The sequence below is a fragment of the Artemia sp. Qi Xiang Cuo genome, chromosome 17, assembly GCF_049724085.1.
Source record: "Artemia sp. Qi Xiang Cuo chromosome 17, ASM4972408v1, whole genome shotgun sequence".
Taxonomy (NCBI): domain Eukaryota; kingdom Metazoa; phylum Arthropoda; class Branchiopoda; order Anostraca; family Artemiidae; genus Artemia; species Artemia sp. Qi Xiang Cuo.
The window spans coordinates 38,431,087-38,451,005 of NC_142810.1; the positions used below are offsets into that span (position 1 = coordinate 38,431,087).

The 19,919-nt window shown below is 37.2% G+C and overlaps 2 protein-coding genes across 3 annotated transcripts in view; one reads left to right on the forward strand and one right to left on the reverse strand.

The window, feature by feature from the left end:
* Positions 1–19,919, forward strand: part of LOC148942175 (arylsulfatase G-like) — a 183,153-nt gene that overhangs the window by 135,913 nt on the left and 27,321 nt on the right. The gene's annotated exons all lie outside the window — the stretch shown is intronic.
* On the reverse strand, positions 14,914–18,524 carry LOC148942176 (uncharacterized). Its single transcript, XM_089103518.1, has 2 exons — positions 18,047–18,524; positions 14,914–15,269 (listed from the first exon to the last, which is right to left on the reverse strand). Exons 1-2 carry the CDS (start codon positions 18,459–18,461, stop codon positions 14,914–14,916), a joined length of 771 nt encoding a protein of 256 aa, XP_088959644.1. The 5' UTR covers positions 18,462–18,524.

The window sequence follows — 19,919 nt, forward strand, 5'->3', positions numbered from 1 at the left end:
TAGTTGCCCTCCATTCACTTTTAACTATTAAAAAGGGCACTAGCCCTTCCAATTTCCAGTCAAATGAGCCCTTTTTGAAGTTTCTACGACAAAAATTTATATAAAAACCTTATATGCCCCCTGGGCATAACTTGCAACCCTTGCCCTGAGGGCTCTGAGGGGGTTATCATCCTCAAAGACCTAATTTCCATCTGGAAATCAACTAATGGATCAATCAAAAATGGATATCTCAAAATTTTGATTGGACGTGTTTGGGGAAATCGTGGGCGTGAGAGGGGGGTTAGTTGCCCTTCAGTCACTTGGACTATTAAAAAGGGCAATAGCCCTTTCAATTTTCAATCGAATGAGGCCTTTTTGAAGTTTTGATAACATCGCTTTCTATAAAAAAAAACCTATAAAAAAACCAACTGCGCTGAACTAAATGGCAACCTCAAAATTTTGATTGTATCTGTTTGGATAAATGGTAGGCGTAGAAGGGGTGTTAGTTCCCTTCCAATCACTTTCGACTATTAAAAAGAGCACTAACCATTTCCATTTCTAATCGAATGAGCCCTTTTTGAAGTTCGTAAGACAATGCTTTCTATAAAAACCTTGTATGCCCCCAGGGAATAACTTACAACCCTTGCCCTGGGGTCTGGGGGGGTGTCATCCTCACAGACCTAATTTCCAGAACTTTCAACTACGTTTAAAAAAATAGCTATCTCAAAATTTTGATTGTATGTGTTTTGGGGAAATGGTGGGCGTGAGAGGGGGTTAGTTGCCATCCAATCACTTTCGACTATTAAAACGGGCATTAGCCATTCAGCCATTCATCAAGTTTCTACGACAAAGCTTGCGATAAAAACCTTGTATACTCCCAGGGCATAACTTATAACTCTTGCCCTGACGACTGTGGGGGGAGTGTCCTACTCAAAGATATAATTTCCAGAACTTTCAACTGCGTTGAACAAAATGATCATCTCAAAATTTGATTGGATCTGTTTGGAGAAATGGTGGGTGTAGAGGGGTGTTAGTTGACTTCCAATGACTATCGACTATTAAAAAGGGCACTAGCCATTTCAATTTCCAATTCAAGGAGCCCTTTTTGAAGTTTCTACGACAATATTTTCTATAAAAACCTTATATGCCCCTAGGGCATAACTTACAACCCTTGCCCTGAGGGTTCTGGGGGGGGGGGTCGTCCTCACAGACCTAATTTCTAGCATTTTCAACTACGTTGAACAAAATGACTATCTTAAAATTTTGATTGGATGTGTTTGGGGAAAAAGTGGGCGTGAGAGGGGGGTTAGTTGCGCTTTAATCCCTTTCAACTATTAAAAAGAGCACTAGCACTTTGAATTTCCAATTGAATGAGCTCTTTTTGAAGTTTCTACGACAAAGCTTTCTATAAAAACCGTTAGTTGCCATCCAATCACTTTCAACTATTAAAAACGGCACTAGCCATTCCAATTTCAAAACTTTGATTGAATATGTTTGGGGAAATCGTGGGCGTGAGATGAGGGTTAGTTGCTCTCCATTCACTTTCGACTGTTAAAAAGCGCGCTAGCCCTTTCAATTTCCAATCAAATGAGCCCTTTTTAAAGTTTCTACAACAAAGCTTACTATAAAAACCTTACATGCTTCCAGGGCATAACTTAAAGCCATTGCCCTGAGGGTTAGGGGGAGGGGGAGTGTCCTCCTCGAAAACATAATTTCCATCTGGAAATCAACTACGGTGAACAAAATGGCTATATCAAAATTTTGATTGGATGTGTTTGGAGAAATGGTGGACGTGGAAGGGGCGTTAGTTGCCATACAGTCATTTTCGACTATTAAAAAGGGTACTAGCCATTCCGATTTCGAATCGAATGAGCCCTTTTCCAAGTTTCTACGACAACTGCTTCGATGCGAAGTGCCCTGGTCTGGAGAAAAAAAATAGATAAATAATACATTGTTCCAACATTGTTCTTTACTTAGGCTTTACTTAGATCTTTCGATTATGCTGAAAAAAAATGGCAAGCTCAAAATTTTCATCAGGTGACTTTGGGGGAAAAATGAGCGTGGGAGGGGGGTCTAGTTGACTTCCAATAGTTTTGGTCACTTAAAAAGGGCACTAGAACTTATTATTTCCGAACTAATGAGCCCTCTCTTGATCTTCTGCGATCAACGGTTCGATACGATCACCCCTGAAAAAAAAAAAAAAAACAATTAATCGTGCATCCTGATCCTTTTTCCGACAAAAAAAAGCAAAATTACACACTTTTGTACTCAGGAGCTTGAAACCTTGACAGTAGAGTTATCTAGTGTGCTGAATCTGATGGTCATTTTGACTTTTTGGGGATGTTTACCCCCTTTTTCAAAAATTGGGCAAATTATCTCAGACTCGTAACTTTCAATGGGTATCATTAAATTTGATGAATTTTACATATTTCGATTTAGCATCAAAATTCGATTCTTTTGATGTATCTATTATTATTATCAAGACTCTGTATCTCAAAGTTTTGGTTACTATTCAGCCATATCGCTCCCCACTTACAGTTCGTTACCACGAACTGTTTGAAAATATGAGTGAGGAACTTAATGAAGTTTTTACAGAAATAACAAAATTTACAAACTACATAAAAACAGTATGTAATACGTTAGATTATTTACAAACATGTATTACCGTATGGGAGCTACTTACACGCCCCACTTTTGTATATATTTAAGGGATTGGTCTAGTTAATTATTAATTTACAATATAAACAGAGGATATCAAGGAATTTTCATTAGTTATTTAAAAATAGCTATAAGATGAAGTACATTAATTTTATTAGAATTGGGATTCCAGTCTCATGTGCTGGAATAGTAGTCCGGTGGGCCATCAACAAATATACAGAGTCCAAAATGGAAGAAAGTTTAGACGAAAACGAGAACGTAAGCCCCACCTCCAAAGAGGTCCGACTGAGTGTGGACACCCTGGACCATAAGTTAAGCTACTGATTAGGTTTTGTTGAAGGAATCCCATAGACCTGCATAGTAAATTGGCTCACAAACTAGGATATTGAGAGCCCAATTCCCCAAACGTCAAGTCACCCTGCTGAAGAGGTCAGATCAGGCACAGGTCGTAAAATGGCAAGATTTTAGCGTAGATAACTTTAATTCCTACCAAGTTTGGGTCTTCTTCTGGCTTGTACGCTAATGATAAGAATTTAGACTCCCCTTTCTCCATCCCCGCTAATGTTTAATAAATCATGGTCTCTGAAAAGGTATAACTAGGGCATAATAAAGAATCAGATTCAACTACGAAGGAGGTGATTGGAGCTACTGAAGATAATCCACTAAAAAATATGATTTTATTAAATTTCTATCCAGCAAGATTTCAAATTCAGAGCAAAACGTTGAAAGAAGGCGTACTTGAACTCTTCAGGAAGCCATTTTTATCCGAAGTACTTAACACCGTTCGTTGCCATAAAGATGGATCGTTGCCACAGAGTGAGTTGAACTCGAATCCTTCAGTGTCAAAGGAGAGCCTTTTCCAATATACTGTGGCAACTTCTGATTTAATATACTATTCAGTTTGTGGTGTCTAAGAAGTCATAATAATTTGTGAAAATTTTAATAGAAATGTAATAGTAATTACACAAAGGATCGGTATAAGCGGATGACAGATTGCCAAAGATTCTCCTTGTCGGCCAACTATCTAGGACTAAACAGAAAGCATATTAAAGATTGTCTTTTCCATGAGCACTTTCGTATTTTTACTCTAGTGGTGGGGGCGGGAATGTTTAATATATCATTGTAAAGGGAGTTACTACATTAAATGTCTCTTGTAATTTACAAAAACAATATTTCAGATAAAAGTAAATTCTGACAAAAAAAATACATTTTAGCGTACATAATTATAAATGACGTTATAACCGTGTTATAACTATAAAAGCCATAAAAAGTAAAGATTCATGCAAAATAATACTACTGTAAACGTAGTGTCATTAGAAAATGACGTAATGATCCCCCAAGGATACAAAATGCACGGTATCTACATAAATTAGGTGCAGTTGGGGTCTCAGCACCAAACAATGTGAGACTTTTCAACAGAAACTATGACTTCTTGACATGCCACCATGCCACCTGCTACATGCCACCCACATTCACTCTCAAGATTTCCTCCACTGAGATAACACTCGAACCGTTCTAAAGATACATCCTGAATCCTTAAACAATGGAGTCTACTCAAAAAAAATCTTAAAAACAATAGTATCAAAAGCTATACTAAAATCTATGAAAATTGAAAGTACCAACTCACCATGTTCAAGCGCAGAGTATATAAAATCTGGGACATGTTGGGCTGCATTTTTTGTAGACTCATCTTTCCTAAGTCTGAACTGTCCTTCTGTCAAAAATCCATGTGATCAAACAATCTTCTACGCATAGCATTTTAATATAGTTTTGAAAACAAAGACAAATTCTAAGTCAGTCTCCAGTTAGAAGGGTCTGTTTTCAAACCTCTTTTATGCAAATGGAAGACCTTTGCCTCTTTTCTCATTAAAAGACAATTATTTAAAATTGTTATTCGTTTCTTTGACTGTAATAGTTTATCTTAATAAATTTTGTAGTACTAACAATTTTCGTATCTAAATACGAAATGGATACTGAATACTGAAAAGTATTTTCCCTTGGTATCATTTTAAAAATTTTCCCTTGGTATCATTTTAGACTACAAAAATCTTGATGGTACTTGTTAATTAAACAAAACTCACCCAAGATGTGAAGCTAGGTTAATCCTAATAAAATATAACCGTCGTATAATCTTTAGTTTGTTTAATAATACAATCTGGGCTATCCCCTCTAATGTGCAATTATATAGAACTATACAAGTCCAATGCATTCTGTCACCCGTCTTTTGTCTTACCCGTCTTACTCAAGGGAATGAATACTGAAAAGTATCCATTATTTTATAAAATGGAAGAGAGGTTCCATATGAGCAAATATTTTTAAGGGAGACAAGGGGGTAAAATAAAGTTGGGAAACCACTGTACTAGTATCATAGTAGCGGCAACAGTAGTAGCAGTAACAGTGTATTATTATTAGTTTTTAGTAACAGTAGTAGCAGTAGTATTAATGGCAGCAGTATTAGGTACATGTTGCCTTTTGGTCAATTGAGCATCCCACTCATGATGCCCCCGAATTTTCCTCTTCATACCCTAAGCTTTTCCAAAAATATTACTTATACGCCCATATGAGCAATCTTTGTGCGCATAGTGTGTTTTGATTTAGTTCAACTTTCCCCTCAACGTTTCCTCAAATGTTTATCTCAGTATCCTCAGCCTTAGTAGTACTCGCTATAGAAGCAATAGTTTTAGGGATAGTAGCAGCAGTAGTAGTTTTGGAAGCAGTAGAAGCGGTGGTAGTTGTAGTAGTAGTAGCGTGCAAATATTGCTTTTTGGTCAACTGAACATCTCCCTTATCATTTCCTAAAAGTTTCAAATTACAATACTCTGTCATTCCTGAGATACATATATACACATAAACCCATATATACATAAACCCACATACATACCCATAAACCCATATACACATTACCCATAAACCCATAACGTGTTTCGATTTAGGTCAATATTCCCAGAAAGACTCACCTGAATGCCCTCCGTATTTTGGGAAAGTAAAAGTTAAACATGTATACCTTTCTCAATAAAATATACTGTATGTAAACAAAGAACGAATTTCCTAACTTACTGCCCTTGCCCTGAGGGCTATTGGGGGGGGGACATTCTCAAAGGTATAAACGCTGAATCTTTCAACAATACTGAAGAAAATCGATGCCTCAAAATTTAAATTGGATGTTTGTTTTGGGTAATGATGGGCATGGGGGGGGGGGGGGTAGGTTGCCCTCAAATCACTTTTGAATCTTAAAAAGGGCACTATTACTTCCAATTCCAAATCAAATGAGCCCCATTTAAAATTGAACGACCACCCATTCCATAGAAACTTTATATGCCCCTAGTTTATAACTTATAACCTTTGTCCTAGGGCTTTTGGGGGTTGTGTCAACTCTGGAGGCATTTTTATATGTTCTTTGGACTATTTTGAATAAAAAGGCTATCTCATAATTTTAATCACATGCATTTGGGGAAAAGAGGGTTAGTCGGTGGGGGAGGACGCTTATTGCCTTCCATTACTTTGACTCTTAAAAAGCATTTAGAAATTCCAATTCCCAATCAAATGAGCCTAATCTAAAATTTATACGACCACTCCTTCCATAAAAACTTTATAGGCCCCTAGGCATAACTTACAATCATTTGCACCAAGCTCTGGGGATTTGTTTCAGCCCCGAAATCCTTGGTACATGATATTTGAACCATTTTGAAAAAATTAGCCATCTCAAAATTTCAATTCTATGTTTTTGGTAAAAAGAGGACGTTGTGAGGGGGGGGGGCTGTTAGTAGTGAGAATGGTAAAGGTCCAGGGAGAGATTTCATGTCCTTGGTAATAACCTGCCTCACACCGTATGCATATACTTACTCCGGGGTCAGATTTCTTGTCCTTGGTTAAAACCAGCCAAACATGTTATACTAGGCTTATAATGATATTAATTAAAAAAAACTTCCACGAAATATATTTTTCAAAGAAAAGTAAAGAACTCCATTAAACCAAAAATGAGCAAAAATAAAATCAAAAAATAATCTATCAAGCGTGAAACTACCACAAATCAGCATCGATAAATAAATGAAACCCGAAACGAACAGAAATTACAATAAATAAACGAGTCACTCAAAACGAGCGAAAATTAAAATAAGTAGGGCTCAAAACCTCTATGCCTTCCTAGGCCAGGATATAATTTGCACTTTACGGAAAATAATACAAATGAATGTAAATTGTCAGTTTCACATACGTATACTGATATTTAGTAATCAAAATGCTAATATTATTTGATTTATGAAAGTTATGAAAGTAAAAACATTTATATTTTTTCAGTAAAAAGCAAATTTTGTTCTGGCCTTGAGGAGGCATAGGGGTTTTCAGCCCTAGTCATGTTAATTTTTGCTCGTTTTGAGTTTGACTCGGTTATTTATTGTAATTTCTGTTCGTTTTGGGTTTCATTTATTCATCGATGCCGATTTGTGGTATTTTCACGCTTGGTAGATTATTTGACTTTATTTTTGATTATTTGTGGTTGTGGGAGGGAGGGCTGTCATCCTCAAAGACCTAATTTCCAGAACTTTAAACTACGTTGAACAAAAAGAATATCTCAAAATTTTGATGTTTTAGAATAACTACTACTACTACTACTACTAACAACAACTCACCGCAGCACCAACCCGCCTGAGGCCAACACAGCTACGCACGCTCCTCCGTCACCCCAATCTATTCAAAGCCTCCCTTTTTACACCCTCCTACGAAGTTCCCATTTCCTTTAAATCTTTCTTTATGGCGTCATCCCACCCCAGACGAGGACGACCTGCTTTCCGTTTAGCCCTAGACGGTTGGCCGAAAAGAACAATCGTCGGAAATCTGTCGTCCTTCATTCGCACAACGTGCCCTAGCCACCTCAACCTTTCTTTCATTATAGCCCTAGAGAGTGGTATTGAACCACATTTTTTGTATAGCCTATTGTTTGAAACACCGTCAGTTAGCCGGGTATGGATTTATCGCTTTAGAATAACGATAAATCAATACAGATATTGAATTTTCTGTTTCAGAGGTGGGAATGCCAAACGAGGCACTTTCGTTTCTAAAAGGTATCATTGATTTGAAACTATAGGAATAACGCCTTTTCCAGCCTTTATTTTTATCGTGTTTTTAACTGTCTTTTTCTATGTTTTTAGAATTATTTGTCAATTTGTTTGAAATCATAGAACTTTTATAAACAATGTCTGTGCTTTGAAGATGTATTCTTTAGCAAAATTAAGACATGAATTTCCCTTTATTAATATCTTGAGTGTAAATGTCTCCTGGAACTTGTCAAATTGGGAGAATAATACATCATTCAAGTGTTTGCCAGAAATAGGGTATCTTAGCTGTCATGCAGTAGGTTAATTTTAGAATATGGTTCCAGATAAAAATTCAGTGAATAGCAGCATAGTCCTTCCAGTTAAGGCAAAATGCCATTGGAAAGGAATGACCTTTCGAGTCCTGGCGGGGTCAAGAAGTAGGGAAAAAAATATGAAAGGTGTTTCGAGCGAAAAAATTAAACGCCATAATAAAGAAAATGTCTTGAGGCTTTTGGGGCGAAAAATTTTAAAATGGTATTATCTGACAGTGATTGTTGCACAATCATTATATGACTTTCCATAAAGCGTGTGCCACCATTAAGTTAATGAAAAAAAACGCTTTGAGAGTTTCGGGCAAAAAAAGTATCACGTGACAGTGTTGCATAATCATTACGTTAGGTGTGAGCTGTCGTTAAGTTAAAAGCGAGGGTTCCCTTATGGGTTCCTGTCGCAGGGTTACATAAAATTACGTCAAGCATATTAGACCTGACGGTTTGAAACGGGGTAAGTCGTATGACGTCATTGGACTACAGAGGGGTGTGTCATGGAGTCTTGCCAAGTGTGTTCCCTTTGATAGAACAGGTGACTGTGTTGTGCAGGTGCGAGGGGTTAAGGTCTCTCCCTGTTAATTGAACTTGTGTATTATCCCGACCACATTCCAGGTAATTGAAACACCTGGGAATTTCACCTAGAAATAGGGCATGTGCTTGGAATCTTGTCAGGGCGGGAATCTTGCCAAGGTGGGAATCTTGCCAGGGGCGGGAATCTTGCCAGGGCTCTCATAGAAATCTTGCCACGGATGGGAATCTTGCCAGGGGTGCTGTGACGTCAGAGGGCTCTCATAGGAAAAGGGATAGGGCTATCATAGAAAGCCTTAATAGCATACTACTGGAGTTGTCGCAGAAGCATAAAAATGGGATCATTCTGTTGAAAATAGAAAGGGCTAGTGCCCTTTTAATAGTTGAAAGTGATTGGAGTGTAACTAATCCCCTTCCCACGCCCACCCTCACATTTGCCCATAATATTTAAAAACTGAATATTGCCTTAAGATTAAATTAAAATGCACTGTGTTAATGCTAATTCCCAGTAAGGCATCTCACCAGTATCCCAAGAACGACTGAGGGTGTTATGTTCAAACTTTCGGGGCTACTTCTGCTCTTAAAATTTAACCAAATCAAAATAGCCTAAGTGTATCCAAGCTATTAAAGAAAGTGAACAGATTTTTTTGCGAATGGTATCGATTTTTCTATTTTGTGTCAACAAGAGGAAGTATGAAACTAAATTAAACACTACTATTTGTGTTCAGATTTGTCTCCAGAATGAAAAATTTTCTCAAGCATACAAATAGCAGGCCAAGCTATGAAGTCTTAAGTAAACGAAAAGGATTAAACTATCATTTTCTTTTTCCCTGAAAAGACTATGTCAATATAAAACAAACAGAAATTAATTTAAAAAAAAAATATTTTCCACAAAATAAGTTTTTCAAAGAAAAGTAAAGAACTCCAACAAAAAATGAGCAGAAAATAAAATCAGATAATCTACCAAGCATGAAACTACCAAAAATCAACATCAATAAATAAATGAAACTCAAAATGAACAGGAATTACAATAAATAAGCCACTCAAACTCAAAAAGCAGAAATTAACATGAGTAGGGCTCAAAACCCCTATGCCTTCCAAAGGCGGGAACATAATTTGCGCTTTACTGAACAAAATACAAATGAATATACATTGTCAGTTTAATATACATATATTGATATTTATTAATCAAAATATTAACATTGTTTGATCTATTAAAGTTATAAAAGTAAAAAGATTGGAAATTGGAAATATGCATGTAAAGGCGATCAACTCTGGCGATTCCAATGATGCACTTATACATCATTTTTCCACCGCTTTCAAGAAGTTTCATGCTCTTTATTGAAAATTAATTAGAAAAACTTTTCCACAAAATAAGTTTTTCAGAGAAAAGTAAAGAACTCCATTAAACAAAAATGAGTAAGAATAAAACAAAATAATCTACCAAGCGTGTAACTACACAAATCAGCATCGATAAGTAAATGAAACCCAAAACGAACTCAAAACCCAAAACCCGAAACTCAAAAACGAGCAGAAATTAACATAAGTTGGGCTCAAAGCCCCTATGCCTTCCCAAGGCCAGAACAAAATTTGCACTTTACTGAAAAAATATGAATTTTTTTACTTTTATAACTTTAATAAAGCGAATAATATTAACATTTTGATTACTAAATATCAGTATATGTATATTAAACTGACAATGCACATTATTTTTTTTTCTGTAAAATACAAATTTTGTTCTGGCCTTGGGAGGACATTGGGGTTTTGAGCCCAATTTATGTTAATTTCTGCTCGTTTTGAGTTTGACTCGGTTATTTATTGTAATTTCTGTTCGTTTTGGGTTTCTTTTATTTATTGATGCTGATTTGTGGTAGTTTCACGCTTGGTAGATTATTTGATTTTATTTTGCTCATTTTTTGTTTAATGGAGTTCTTTACTTTTCTTTGAAAAACTTGTTTTGTGGAAAAATTTTTATTTTAATTAATTTCTTTTTGCTTTATATTGAAAATATCTTTTCAGGGAAAAAGAAAATAACACTGTAAATCTTTTCGTTTTTTATAGTCTTTATAGTTTGGCTTGCTATTTGTGTGCTGGAGAAAATTTTTCCGTAATTTTTAACAACATACACCCTTTTAAAAATCTGGACACAAATTGTAGTGTTTAATTTAGTTTCATACCTCCTCTAGTTGACTTGAAATGGAAGACTTTATACCATTCGCAAAAAAAATGTGTTTACTTACTTTGATAGCTTGGATACACTTACGCTATTTTGATTTGGTTAAATTTTAAGAGCAGAAGTAGCCCCGAAAGTTTGAACATAATACCCTCAGTCGTTCTTGGGTAACTGCTGAGATGCCTTATTGGAAATTAGCATTAACACAGTACATTTTGATTTAATCTTAAGGCAAAATTTTGTTTTAAAACATAATGGGAAAATGGGAGGGTGGGCGTGGGAGAGGGATTAGTTGCCCTCCAATCAGTTTTGGCTATTAAAAAGGGCACCAGCCCTTTCTATTTTCAATCGAATGAGCCCTTTTTGAAGTTCCCACGACAACTCCTTTGATACGAAGTGCCCTGGTCTTCGTATCAGGGCAACAACAACAACAACAAAAAATAATATACTATACCCATATCGATGTTTACTATAAAAATGTCAAGCCTTCCAATCACTTTCGACTATTCAAAAAGGCACTAGGCCTTTCGATTTCCAAGCGAATGATTCCTTTTTGAAACGACAACGCTTACTATAAATACCTTATATACCCCAGGGCATTAATTATAACCCTTACCCTAAGGGCGGTTAGGGTTGTTGTCATCCTCTAAGACCTAATTTCCAGAACTATAATCTACGTTAAACAAAATGGCTATCTCAAAATTTTGATTGGATGTGTTTGGGGAAATGGTGGGCGTGAGAGGGGCGGTGGTCGCTCTCCAATCACTCAACTATTGAAAATGGTACTAGCCCTTTCAATTTCCAATCAACTGAGCCTTTTTGAAGTTTCTACGACAAAACTTTCAACAAAACTCTCATATGCCCCCAGGGCATTACTTACAACCCTTGCCCTGAGGGCTGGGTTGTCATTTTCAAAGACATAATTTCCAGAACTTTCTACTACATTGAAGAAAATGGCTATCTGAAAATATTGATCGGATGTTTTTGGGGGAATGGATGGCGTGAGAGGGGGGTGAGTTACCCTCCAATCACTTTCGACTATTAAAAAGGGAACTAGCCCTCTCAATTTCCAATGAAATGAGCCCCTTTTGAAGTTTTACGACAACTCTATCTATAAAAACATTATATGCCCCCTGGGCATAACTTACAACCTTTGACCTTGGGGCTCTGGGGGGTTTGTCATTTTTAAATACATAATTTCCAGAACTTTCAACTGCGTTGAAGAAAATGGCTATCTCTAAACTTTGATTGAATGTTTTTGGGGAAATGGTGGGCGTAAGAGGGGGGGGGGGTAATTACTCTCCATCCACTTTTGACAATTGAAAAGGGCAATTTCAATTTCCAATCAAATGAGCCCTTTTTGAAATTTCGACAACACTTTCTATATAAACTTTATATGCCCCCAGGGCATAACTTACAACCCTTGCACTGACGAGGGGGTTATAATCCTAAAATACCTAATTTCAAGAAGTTTCAACTACGTTGAACAAAATGGCTATCTGAAAATTTTGATTGGATGTGTTGGAGGAATGGTGGGCGTGAGAGGGGGGTTAGTTACCCTCCCATCACTTCCGACTATTAAAAAGGGCACTAGCCCTCTCAATTTCCAATTTAATGAGACCCTTTTGAAGTTTTTACGACAACTCTATCTATATAAAATACCTAATTTCAAGAAGTTTCAACTACGTTGAACAAAATGGCTATCTGAAAATTTTGATTGGATGTGTTGGGGAAATGGTGGGCATAAGAGAGGGGTTAATTACTCTCCACTCACTTTCGACTATTAAAAAGGGCAATTTCAATTTCCAATCAAATGAGTCATTTTTGAAATTTCGACAATACTTTCTATATAAACTTTATATGCCCCCGGGGCCTAACTTACAACCCTTGCACTGACAGCTCTGAGGGGGTTATAATTCTAAAATACCTCATTTCAAGAACTTTTAACTACGCTGAACAAAATGGATATCTCAAAATTTTGATTGGATGTGTTTGGGAAAATGGTGGGTGTGAAAGGGGCTTTAGTCGCTCTCCAATCACTTTCAACTGTTAAAAAAGGCACTAGCCCTTTCAATTTCCAATTGAATGAGCCCTTTTGAAGTTTCTACAAAAACGCTTTCAATAAAAACTTTATATGCCCTCAGGGCATAACTTACAACCCTTGCCCTGGGGGCTAGGGGGCGGGAGGGTTTGTCATCTTTAAAGACTTAATTTCCGACACTTTCAACTACGTTGAATACAATGGCTATCTAAAGATTTTGATTGGATGTCTTTGGGGAAAAGGTGGGCGTGAGAGGGGGGTTAGTTGCCCTCAAATCACTTTCGACCTTTAAAAAGGGCACTAGCCCTTTGAATTCTCAATCGAATGAGCCTTTTTTCAAGTTTCTACGATAAAGATTTCAATAAAAACCTTATATGCCCCCAGGGCTTATAACCCTTGCCCTGAAGACTGTGGGGGGAGTGTCCTGCTCAAAGGTATAATTTCCTGAACTTTGAACTGCGTGGAACAAAATGGCTATCTCAAAATGCTGATTAGATGTGTTTGGGGAAATGGTGGGCGTGGAAAGGGGGTTAGTTGCCCTCAAATCACTTTCAACTTCTAAAAAGGGCACTAGACCTTTGAATTTCCAATCGAATGAGCCTTTTTTGAAGTGTCTACGACAAGGCCTTCCATAAAAATTCTTATATGCCCCCAGGGCATAACTCTCAACCCTTACCCTGAGGGCTGTGGGGGAGTGTCCTCCTCAAAAACGTAATTTCTATTTGGAAATCAACTACGCTGAACAAAATGGCTATCTCAGAATTTCGATTGGCTGTGTTTCGGGAAAAGGTGGGCGTGTTAGTCGCCTTTAAATCTCTTTCGACTAATAAATAGGGCACAAGCCACTCCAATTTCCAATTGAATGAGTGCTTTTCAAAGTTTCTACGACAATTATTTCGATACGAAGTGCCCTGCTCTAAAGGAAAAAAATAATAAATAATACATTGTGCAAACATCGTTCTTATATGCCCCCAGGGCAAAACTCAAAACCCTTGCCCTGAGAGTTGGAGGGGGGAGGAGTTTCCTGCTGAAAAAAAATTTTCTATCTGGAAATCAACTACGCTGAACAAAATGGCTATTTCAAAATTTTAGATTGGATTTTTTGGGGGGAATGCTGGGTGTGGGGGGCTAGTTGCCCTCTAATCACTTTCGACTATTCAAAAGGGCACTAGCCACTCCAATTTCCAATCGAATGAGCCCTTTTCGATGTTTCTACGAAAACTTCTTCAATACGAAATGCCCTGGTATGGAAAAAAATAATATATTGTGCCAACATCGTTCTTTACTTAGGCAGCGCGATTGCGCTGCCTATGATTTCAAAATGCTAGTTACAGCTGTAATCAGGGTGGTTTACTTACATAATTTTCAGCTTTTACCGTTTGGGTTGCGCTTGTCACGTAGTCACCAAGGGCTAAGTTTTTCAACTTTTGGTCAACTTGGTGAAAAGGGCTATATCAGAATTTTGAACTGATACTACTTTAGGCTGCAAAGCTAGCCTGTGACACTTTGAGAGATGAAAGTAATGTATATTGAACTCGAATCGGCTTTGGCCCATAAAAAGAACACAATCAATCCAGAACTGCTCAAATGGGTCTCTCTCTAACATATGTGACCATCGCTTCTATCGTTACCCCCTGGTGGAAAAAATGTCAGGGAGATTCATCACTCTTTACTACCAAGTCAGCATCATTGCTGTGGGAGCAAAATTGCACCCAAGACCGATTTTATTCGAACAGCTTTTTTCTGGGTAGTAATCCAAAAATGCTCTCATTTTTTTTCCTCTTTTTCTACTGTTCTCCTCTTTACAATGCTAATTTTTTCCTCTTTGCCATGCTGGTGTGTTTTTTTTTCAATTTAACCGTAATGGACTAAATTGTGCTGTATTCCACGGGCGTCCATTCAAAGGAACTTTGGGGGGGGGGGGCAAAATATGTTTTCTCAAAATCTAGGAGGGGGATTTTGTTATTTTGCTGTTGTTTTTTTTTTAATGAAAATAGCACTCGGAATATTTGCTTAAATAAATCTGTCATGCAAATAGCTATTTAAGACATTGTTTGAGCCAAATCATATTTGCAAAAATCTTGATTATGCGAGGATAGCTTTCCTTTCTAGTAGTCAATTAAAAAAAATCATTTCTGTTTATTCAATCTCAAAATTAACAATTGTCATGAACTACATCATCTTTTCATGATTCCTAATAGACATCTTGTGCAAAGGATAGGGTTTAGATGGAACCATGTTTTGTGAATGTATACTTGGAGCTGTATTCTGTTGAGGTATGGCTTGCTTGTTCTGATGAAGTAAAGGTGAAGATAGTTTGTTGTTTTTGGCCAAGATCATAGGTGGTGGAGCCTTCGTTGGGTGCTGTTTCATTGGAAGCTGATGTATGTGCTGTTTAATTATTGGTTGCTGTATTCTTTGTTTCATCGGAGACTGTTGTATTGTTTGATTCCCCAGCTGGCCAGGTATTTCCGGAATTGTCGGTATTGGTTTGATAGGAGGCACAAGCAAGGCATTAAGAATGTTTCCTGAAAAATATTATGAGTGTTATAATTTATTATAAATATATTCCTATTTTCAATATAGAGTAAAGAATATATCTTAAAAGTAAACTTTTTTTTTAAATATAGTCCTTCCATTGAAATATAGAGCAAATATAAATCTTGAAATGAGCAGATACTTGACCTGTGATATAAATTCACTCTAAAGCGTAAATTTGCTGCGACTCATGGGTCACAGTTGCGGAGCAACACAAACGGCACGGTTTATAGTGTGGGATTTGAACCTTCTAAAGGTGCAACAAAAGTCTTAGCTGCCAATACTAATCAAAATTTGATATAATTGAGGTTATTTTTATAGCTGAAGAAAACGAGAACGTAAGCCCCCTGTCCAAGCCGTCCGACTGAGCGCGGACACCCTAGACCTTAAGTATAGCTACTGATTAGGTTTTGTTGAATGAAATGTTGAAACAAGGCAGGTCTACGGAGACCTGCCTTGTAAATTGACCGACGAACCAGGATATTCAGAGCCCAATTCCCCGAAGCGTCCAGTTACCCTCCGGAAGAGGTGAGATTAGGCACAGGTCGTAAAATGGCAAGATTTTACCGTAGGTAACTATAATTCCTGCCAAGTTAGGGTCCTGTTCTGGCTTGTACGCTTATGATAAGAATTTAGACTCCCCTTTCCCCTTCAACGTTTAATAAATCATGGGCCCTGAGAAGGTATAACTAGGGCATTTACCGTAGATTCTGACTCAATTGGGCTAAGATCCGACGACATCAGAAAAATGCCTTCCCCGCAAGAAAATAGAAATTCCCTTCGTCCTCTCCTACAAAGTTGGAATCGATTAATGACTTCAAAGAGGCAGAAATAGCAGAGTTACATAAAATTTTACTTCTGCCTACATTTTTTAAGATCCAACAATTCCTTTGGGTTATTATTTTGGTGATATTAGTTCAAGGACTCTCTTGTCAGGTTCCACAGAATTTGGATCTATAGCTAAGACGTTATATCTGAGTTCCATCCACTTTCGTTAAACATGACAACCCCTATTCGTAAATTTCCTGCTTATATGAATCCAGAGATCGACTTTCTTACAAAGTTCGAACAGCGCTGTGATGCCCAAAAAGTGTAGCTAGAACGTAAGTTCTTTATTTCCACGAAATTACTTGATACCTGACGACCCGCTGTGGTAGACATCATGACGATAAGGTTTAGAGACCCCTCTCCCCACAGAGATCTGAATAGACACAAACTCCATTTTACCAGCAAAACTAACTATGTTCATGCTTCTTTTAGTTGTACATACCTATACTACTATTAAGACATATATAGAAGAGATGGGTGTAAAAAGCATGGGCGCCCATAGGGGGGGGGGGGCACCCGCTCCCCCCCTCTTGGCTGAATGATGCTTCCTTAGTTTTATAAGTTGTTCCGAGATTTCTATTATATAGCATTAAAAGTGCCAATTAGACCCGGGTTGCCCCCCCCCGGGAATTCAGCTTATGGGTGCCCATGGTAAAAAGCGCTTTATGACGGAATCTACGAAGAAAAGTAAAATATAAAAAAGTTTCAAGATAAGGAACTGAAAGCACAAAGATAAAATATGTATATATCGGATATATATCTAGTAACCATCTTTAATAAATCATAAAAATAAGAAAATTACTGTTACCTTCAGCAACTTGAATCCCTCAATTGGCCAATTTTTCAAGTTATTAGAACTTTCTATAGAACTTGCAGTCAAAATTATCTCTAACTCAAATGTTTCATATTGGAAAACCACTATATATCAATTTTTGACTATTTACAGGGGAATAACAACTAATTACTATTGAGCTGCATTATGAGTATTTATTCTTACGCAACCAAAATGTTTGAAGCGATCAAAAATAAAGAAATAATGTGTTTATCAAATATTTACTAAATAGCTATAAAATAACTATTAGGTGAAGTGCGAGAATGTCCAGATTCATATTCAAGAATATATTTCTGTATGGGATGGAGGGATAAAAAGAATGCAAAAAGCTTGTGAATTAGACGAAATGGCAAATGATTCGGTAAGGGATCCGGTTTACAATCGGGCAAAAATGATAGTCAACTGTTAAAAGTGAACATACTAACCCCTCTGTTTGGTAAAGGGATAGTGATCAAACATAGTAGATTGGGTTCGCTCATGCTGAATAGACAAGGGAAGTTTATTTTTACGTTTCCCGGTGGTTTTTCAGTTTGTGTTGGATTAGCCCAAGAAAATTAGTTTAAAACCGTTTTGTCCTCATTATGAAGCTCGTCATGATTTTGGGAAAGAAACACACACTTTTATCCTTTAAAGTTTAAATCTTGTATTTGTCCTCTTATTGCACGATGGACGCAATGCATAGTGGAAAGTGAAAAAAGTGGATAAGCGCAAACTGAAAAAACATTGTCGAGAGCCAGTGGCAAAAATTGAGGGCGGGGGTCTGTGCCCTTAGAGTTTTTGCCCTTCCCTCTCCCCCCTCCGATTTTGGAAAATACCTTTTTGGGGGTATTTTCGTTAAAAAATATCTTGGGTATTTTCATTGAAAAACGAAAAATTTACCTCCCCCCTAGATATTGAGAAATACATTTTGCCCCTCCCCTCTTTGAAAAATATGTTTTACTTCCCTCCCCTAAATTTTCAGGAATTGACGTTAAAGTCAAGGACAGTGATTTTACCCCATTATAAATGAAAATATTTTGCAATCAATGAAGAATATTTCTGAGCTTTTCTCTAAAAGGAAAAGCTTATTTCTTAAAATAGCGGAATAAAATCCAGTGAATGACTTACCCATAATTTCCGGAGTAGCCAAGTTAAGTGCCTGCTGGAACCCAGCAGGGCCAGGCACGGGAACAAAAGGCATAGGCAAAGCATTCAAAATTGCATCCAACGGATTTGTAATAGGAATTGTCAGGACACTAGTAGTCGCAATACCAGTAACATCAGTTGGAAGGAGTGTCGCTGTAAAAGAGTTTGAAGCTCCGACTGCTGGTAGCGTAGGGTTTAGCAGAGCTCCTATAGTTTGTGACATGGTTGTAATGATGGTAATAGCTAAGGTTGCAATAAGTACTATTCCACTTGAAATGATTATATACCCAGTCAGTGGGTCTGGGAATTGGAGAAGAAATCGGAAGTCTGGTGGCACCAGTTCTTTCAGCCATGATGAAAATGTAAGACCTGCCGTGCTTAAAGCTACCTCTGTCATTCTGAATATAAATTGATTATTTATGCATCAATACAGCTACGAAATGCACTTTACAGAACACTTTACTTTCAGTGTAACCCACAGACACATCACTACAAAAACTATTTAAACTTTTTGGTGTAACCTAACCTAATTTAGCCGTATTAAATTATTTGTTCTATCAATATTAATTTTTTCAACAATTAGCAAGCCTAATCTATCATCAAAAATATGACACCACTTCTAATGCTTTCATTATCCTTAATTGGGGCTGAAACTAAAATATATTAAGCCATAGAGGATTGACGTATGTAAATCGCTCATTAATAATGTATTCCTAGGTTCGTTGCATATTATTCCATTTATGATAAGCCCTTGAATAGATTAGGGAGAATAAAATAGTTTAAGGTACAAAGATGCAATTTTTAAAGGTGAGATTTCAAGCTCCTATCTGCAAACATGTGGAATTTTTTGTTTTTCGGCAGAAGAAAGGTCAAGGATGTGTTTATTTTATCCCCCAGGGGTGATCGCATCGAACCAATGGTCCTAGAAAATCATAAGAGGGTTCCTTCGAACGGAAATATATAAAAAAAAAAGTTCTATTGGCTCTTTAAGTGACCAAAAAAAATTGGGGGCAGCTAGCTCCCCTCCCACGCCCTCTTATCTCCGGGGAGGGGCTGTAAGATGTGCAGTTTGCCTATTGTTCACATATGGTGTTGACAGACTCAGAATTTTGATCAGATGAATTTTATAGAAAAAGGTGGTTGGGAGGGGGGCCAGTCTTTTTAATCTTTTTGGTCGCTTAAAAAGGGCACTAGAACTTTGAATTTCCGTTCGAATGAGCCCTTTCTTGATATTCTAGGACAATTGCTTCGATACGATTACCCCTGTGGAAAACAAATAGACAAAAAAAACAAACAAACACGTGATCCTTTTTCTGGGGAAAAATACAAAATTCCACATTTTTGAAGATGGCATCTTGAAACTTCTACATCAGGGTTTTTGGATACCTTGAATCTGCTGGTTGGGTTTTCATTAAGATTCCTTGACTTTTAGGAGGTGCCCCCCCACCTTTTTTGAAAATCAGGACATTTTCTCAGGCTCGTAGCTTTTGATAAGTAACACTAACATAATCTTATACATTTCTTATACATAAATCTTATACATTTGGAACCAACATAATAAGCCAATTCTTTTGATATATCTATTGATGTCAAAATTCTGTTTTTTAGAGTTGTGGTTACTATTGAGCCGCTATTGATGTCAAAATTCTGTTTTTTAGAGTTGTGGTTACTATTGAGCTGCATCGCTCCTTACTTACAGTTCGTTACTGAAAAGTCACTTGTTTACTACATGTTTGGAAAAAATTAGTTCTGGCCTAAATACTATACCTACGCTGACACGGTGGCTGGCGTTTACCCCCCCCCCCTGCGGAAAATACCCTCGCGGAAATATGCTTCTCTCAATTCAATGTTCATA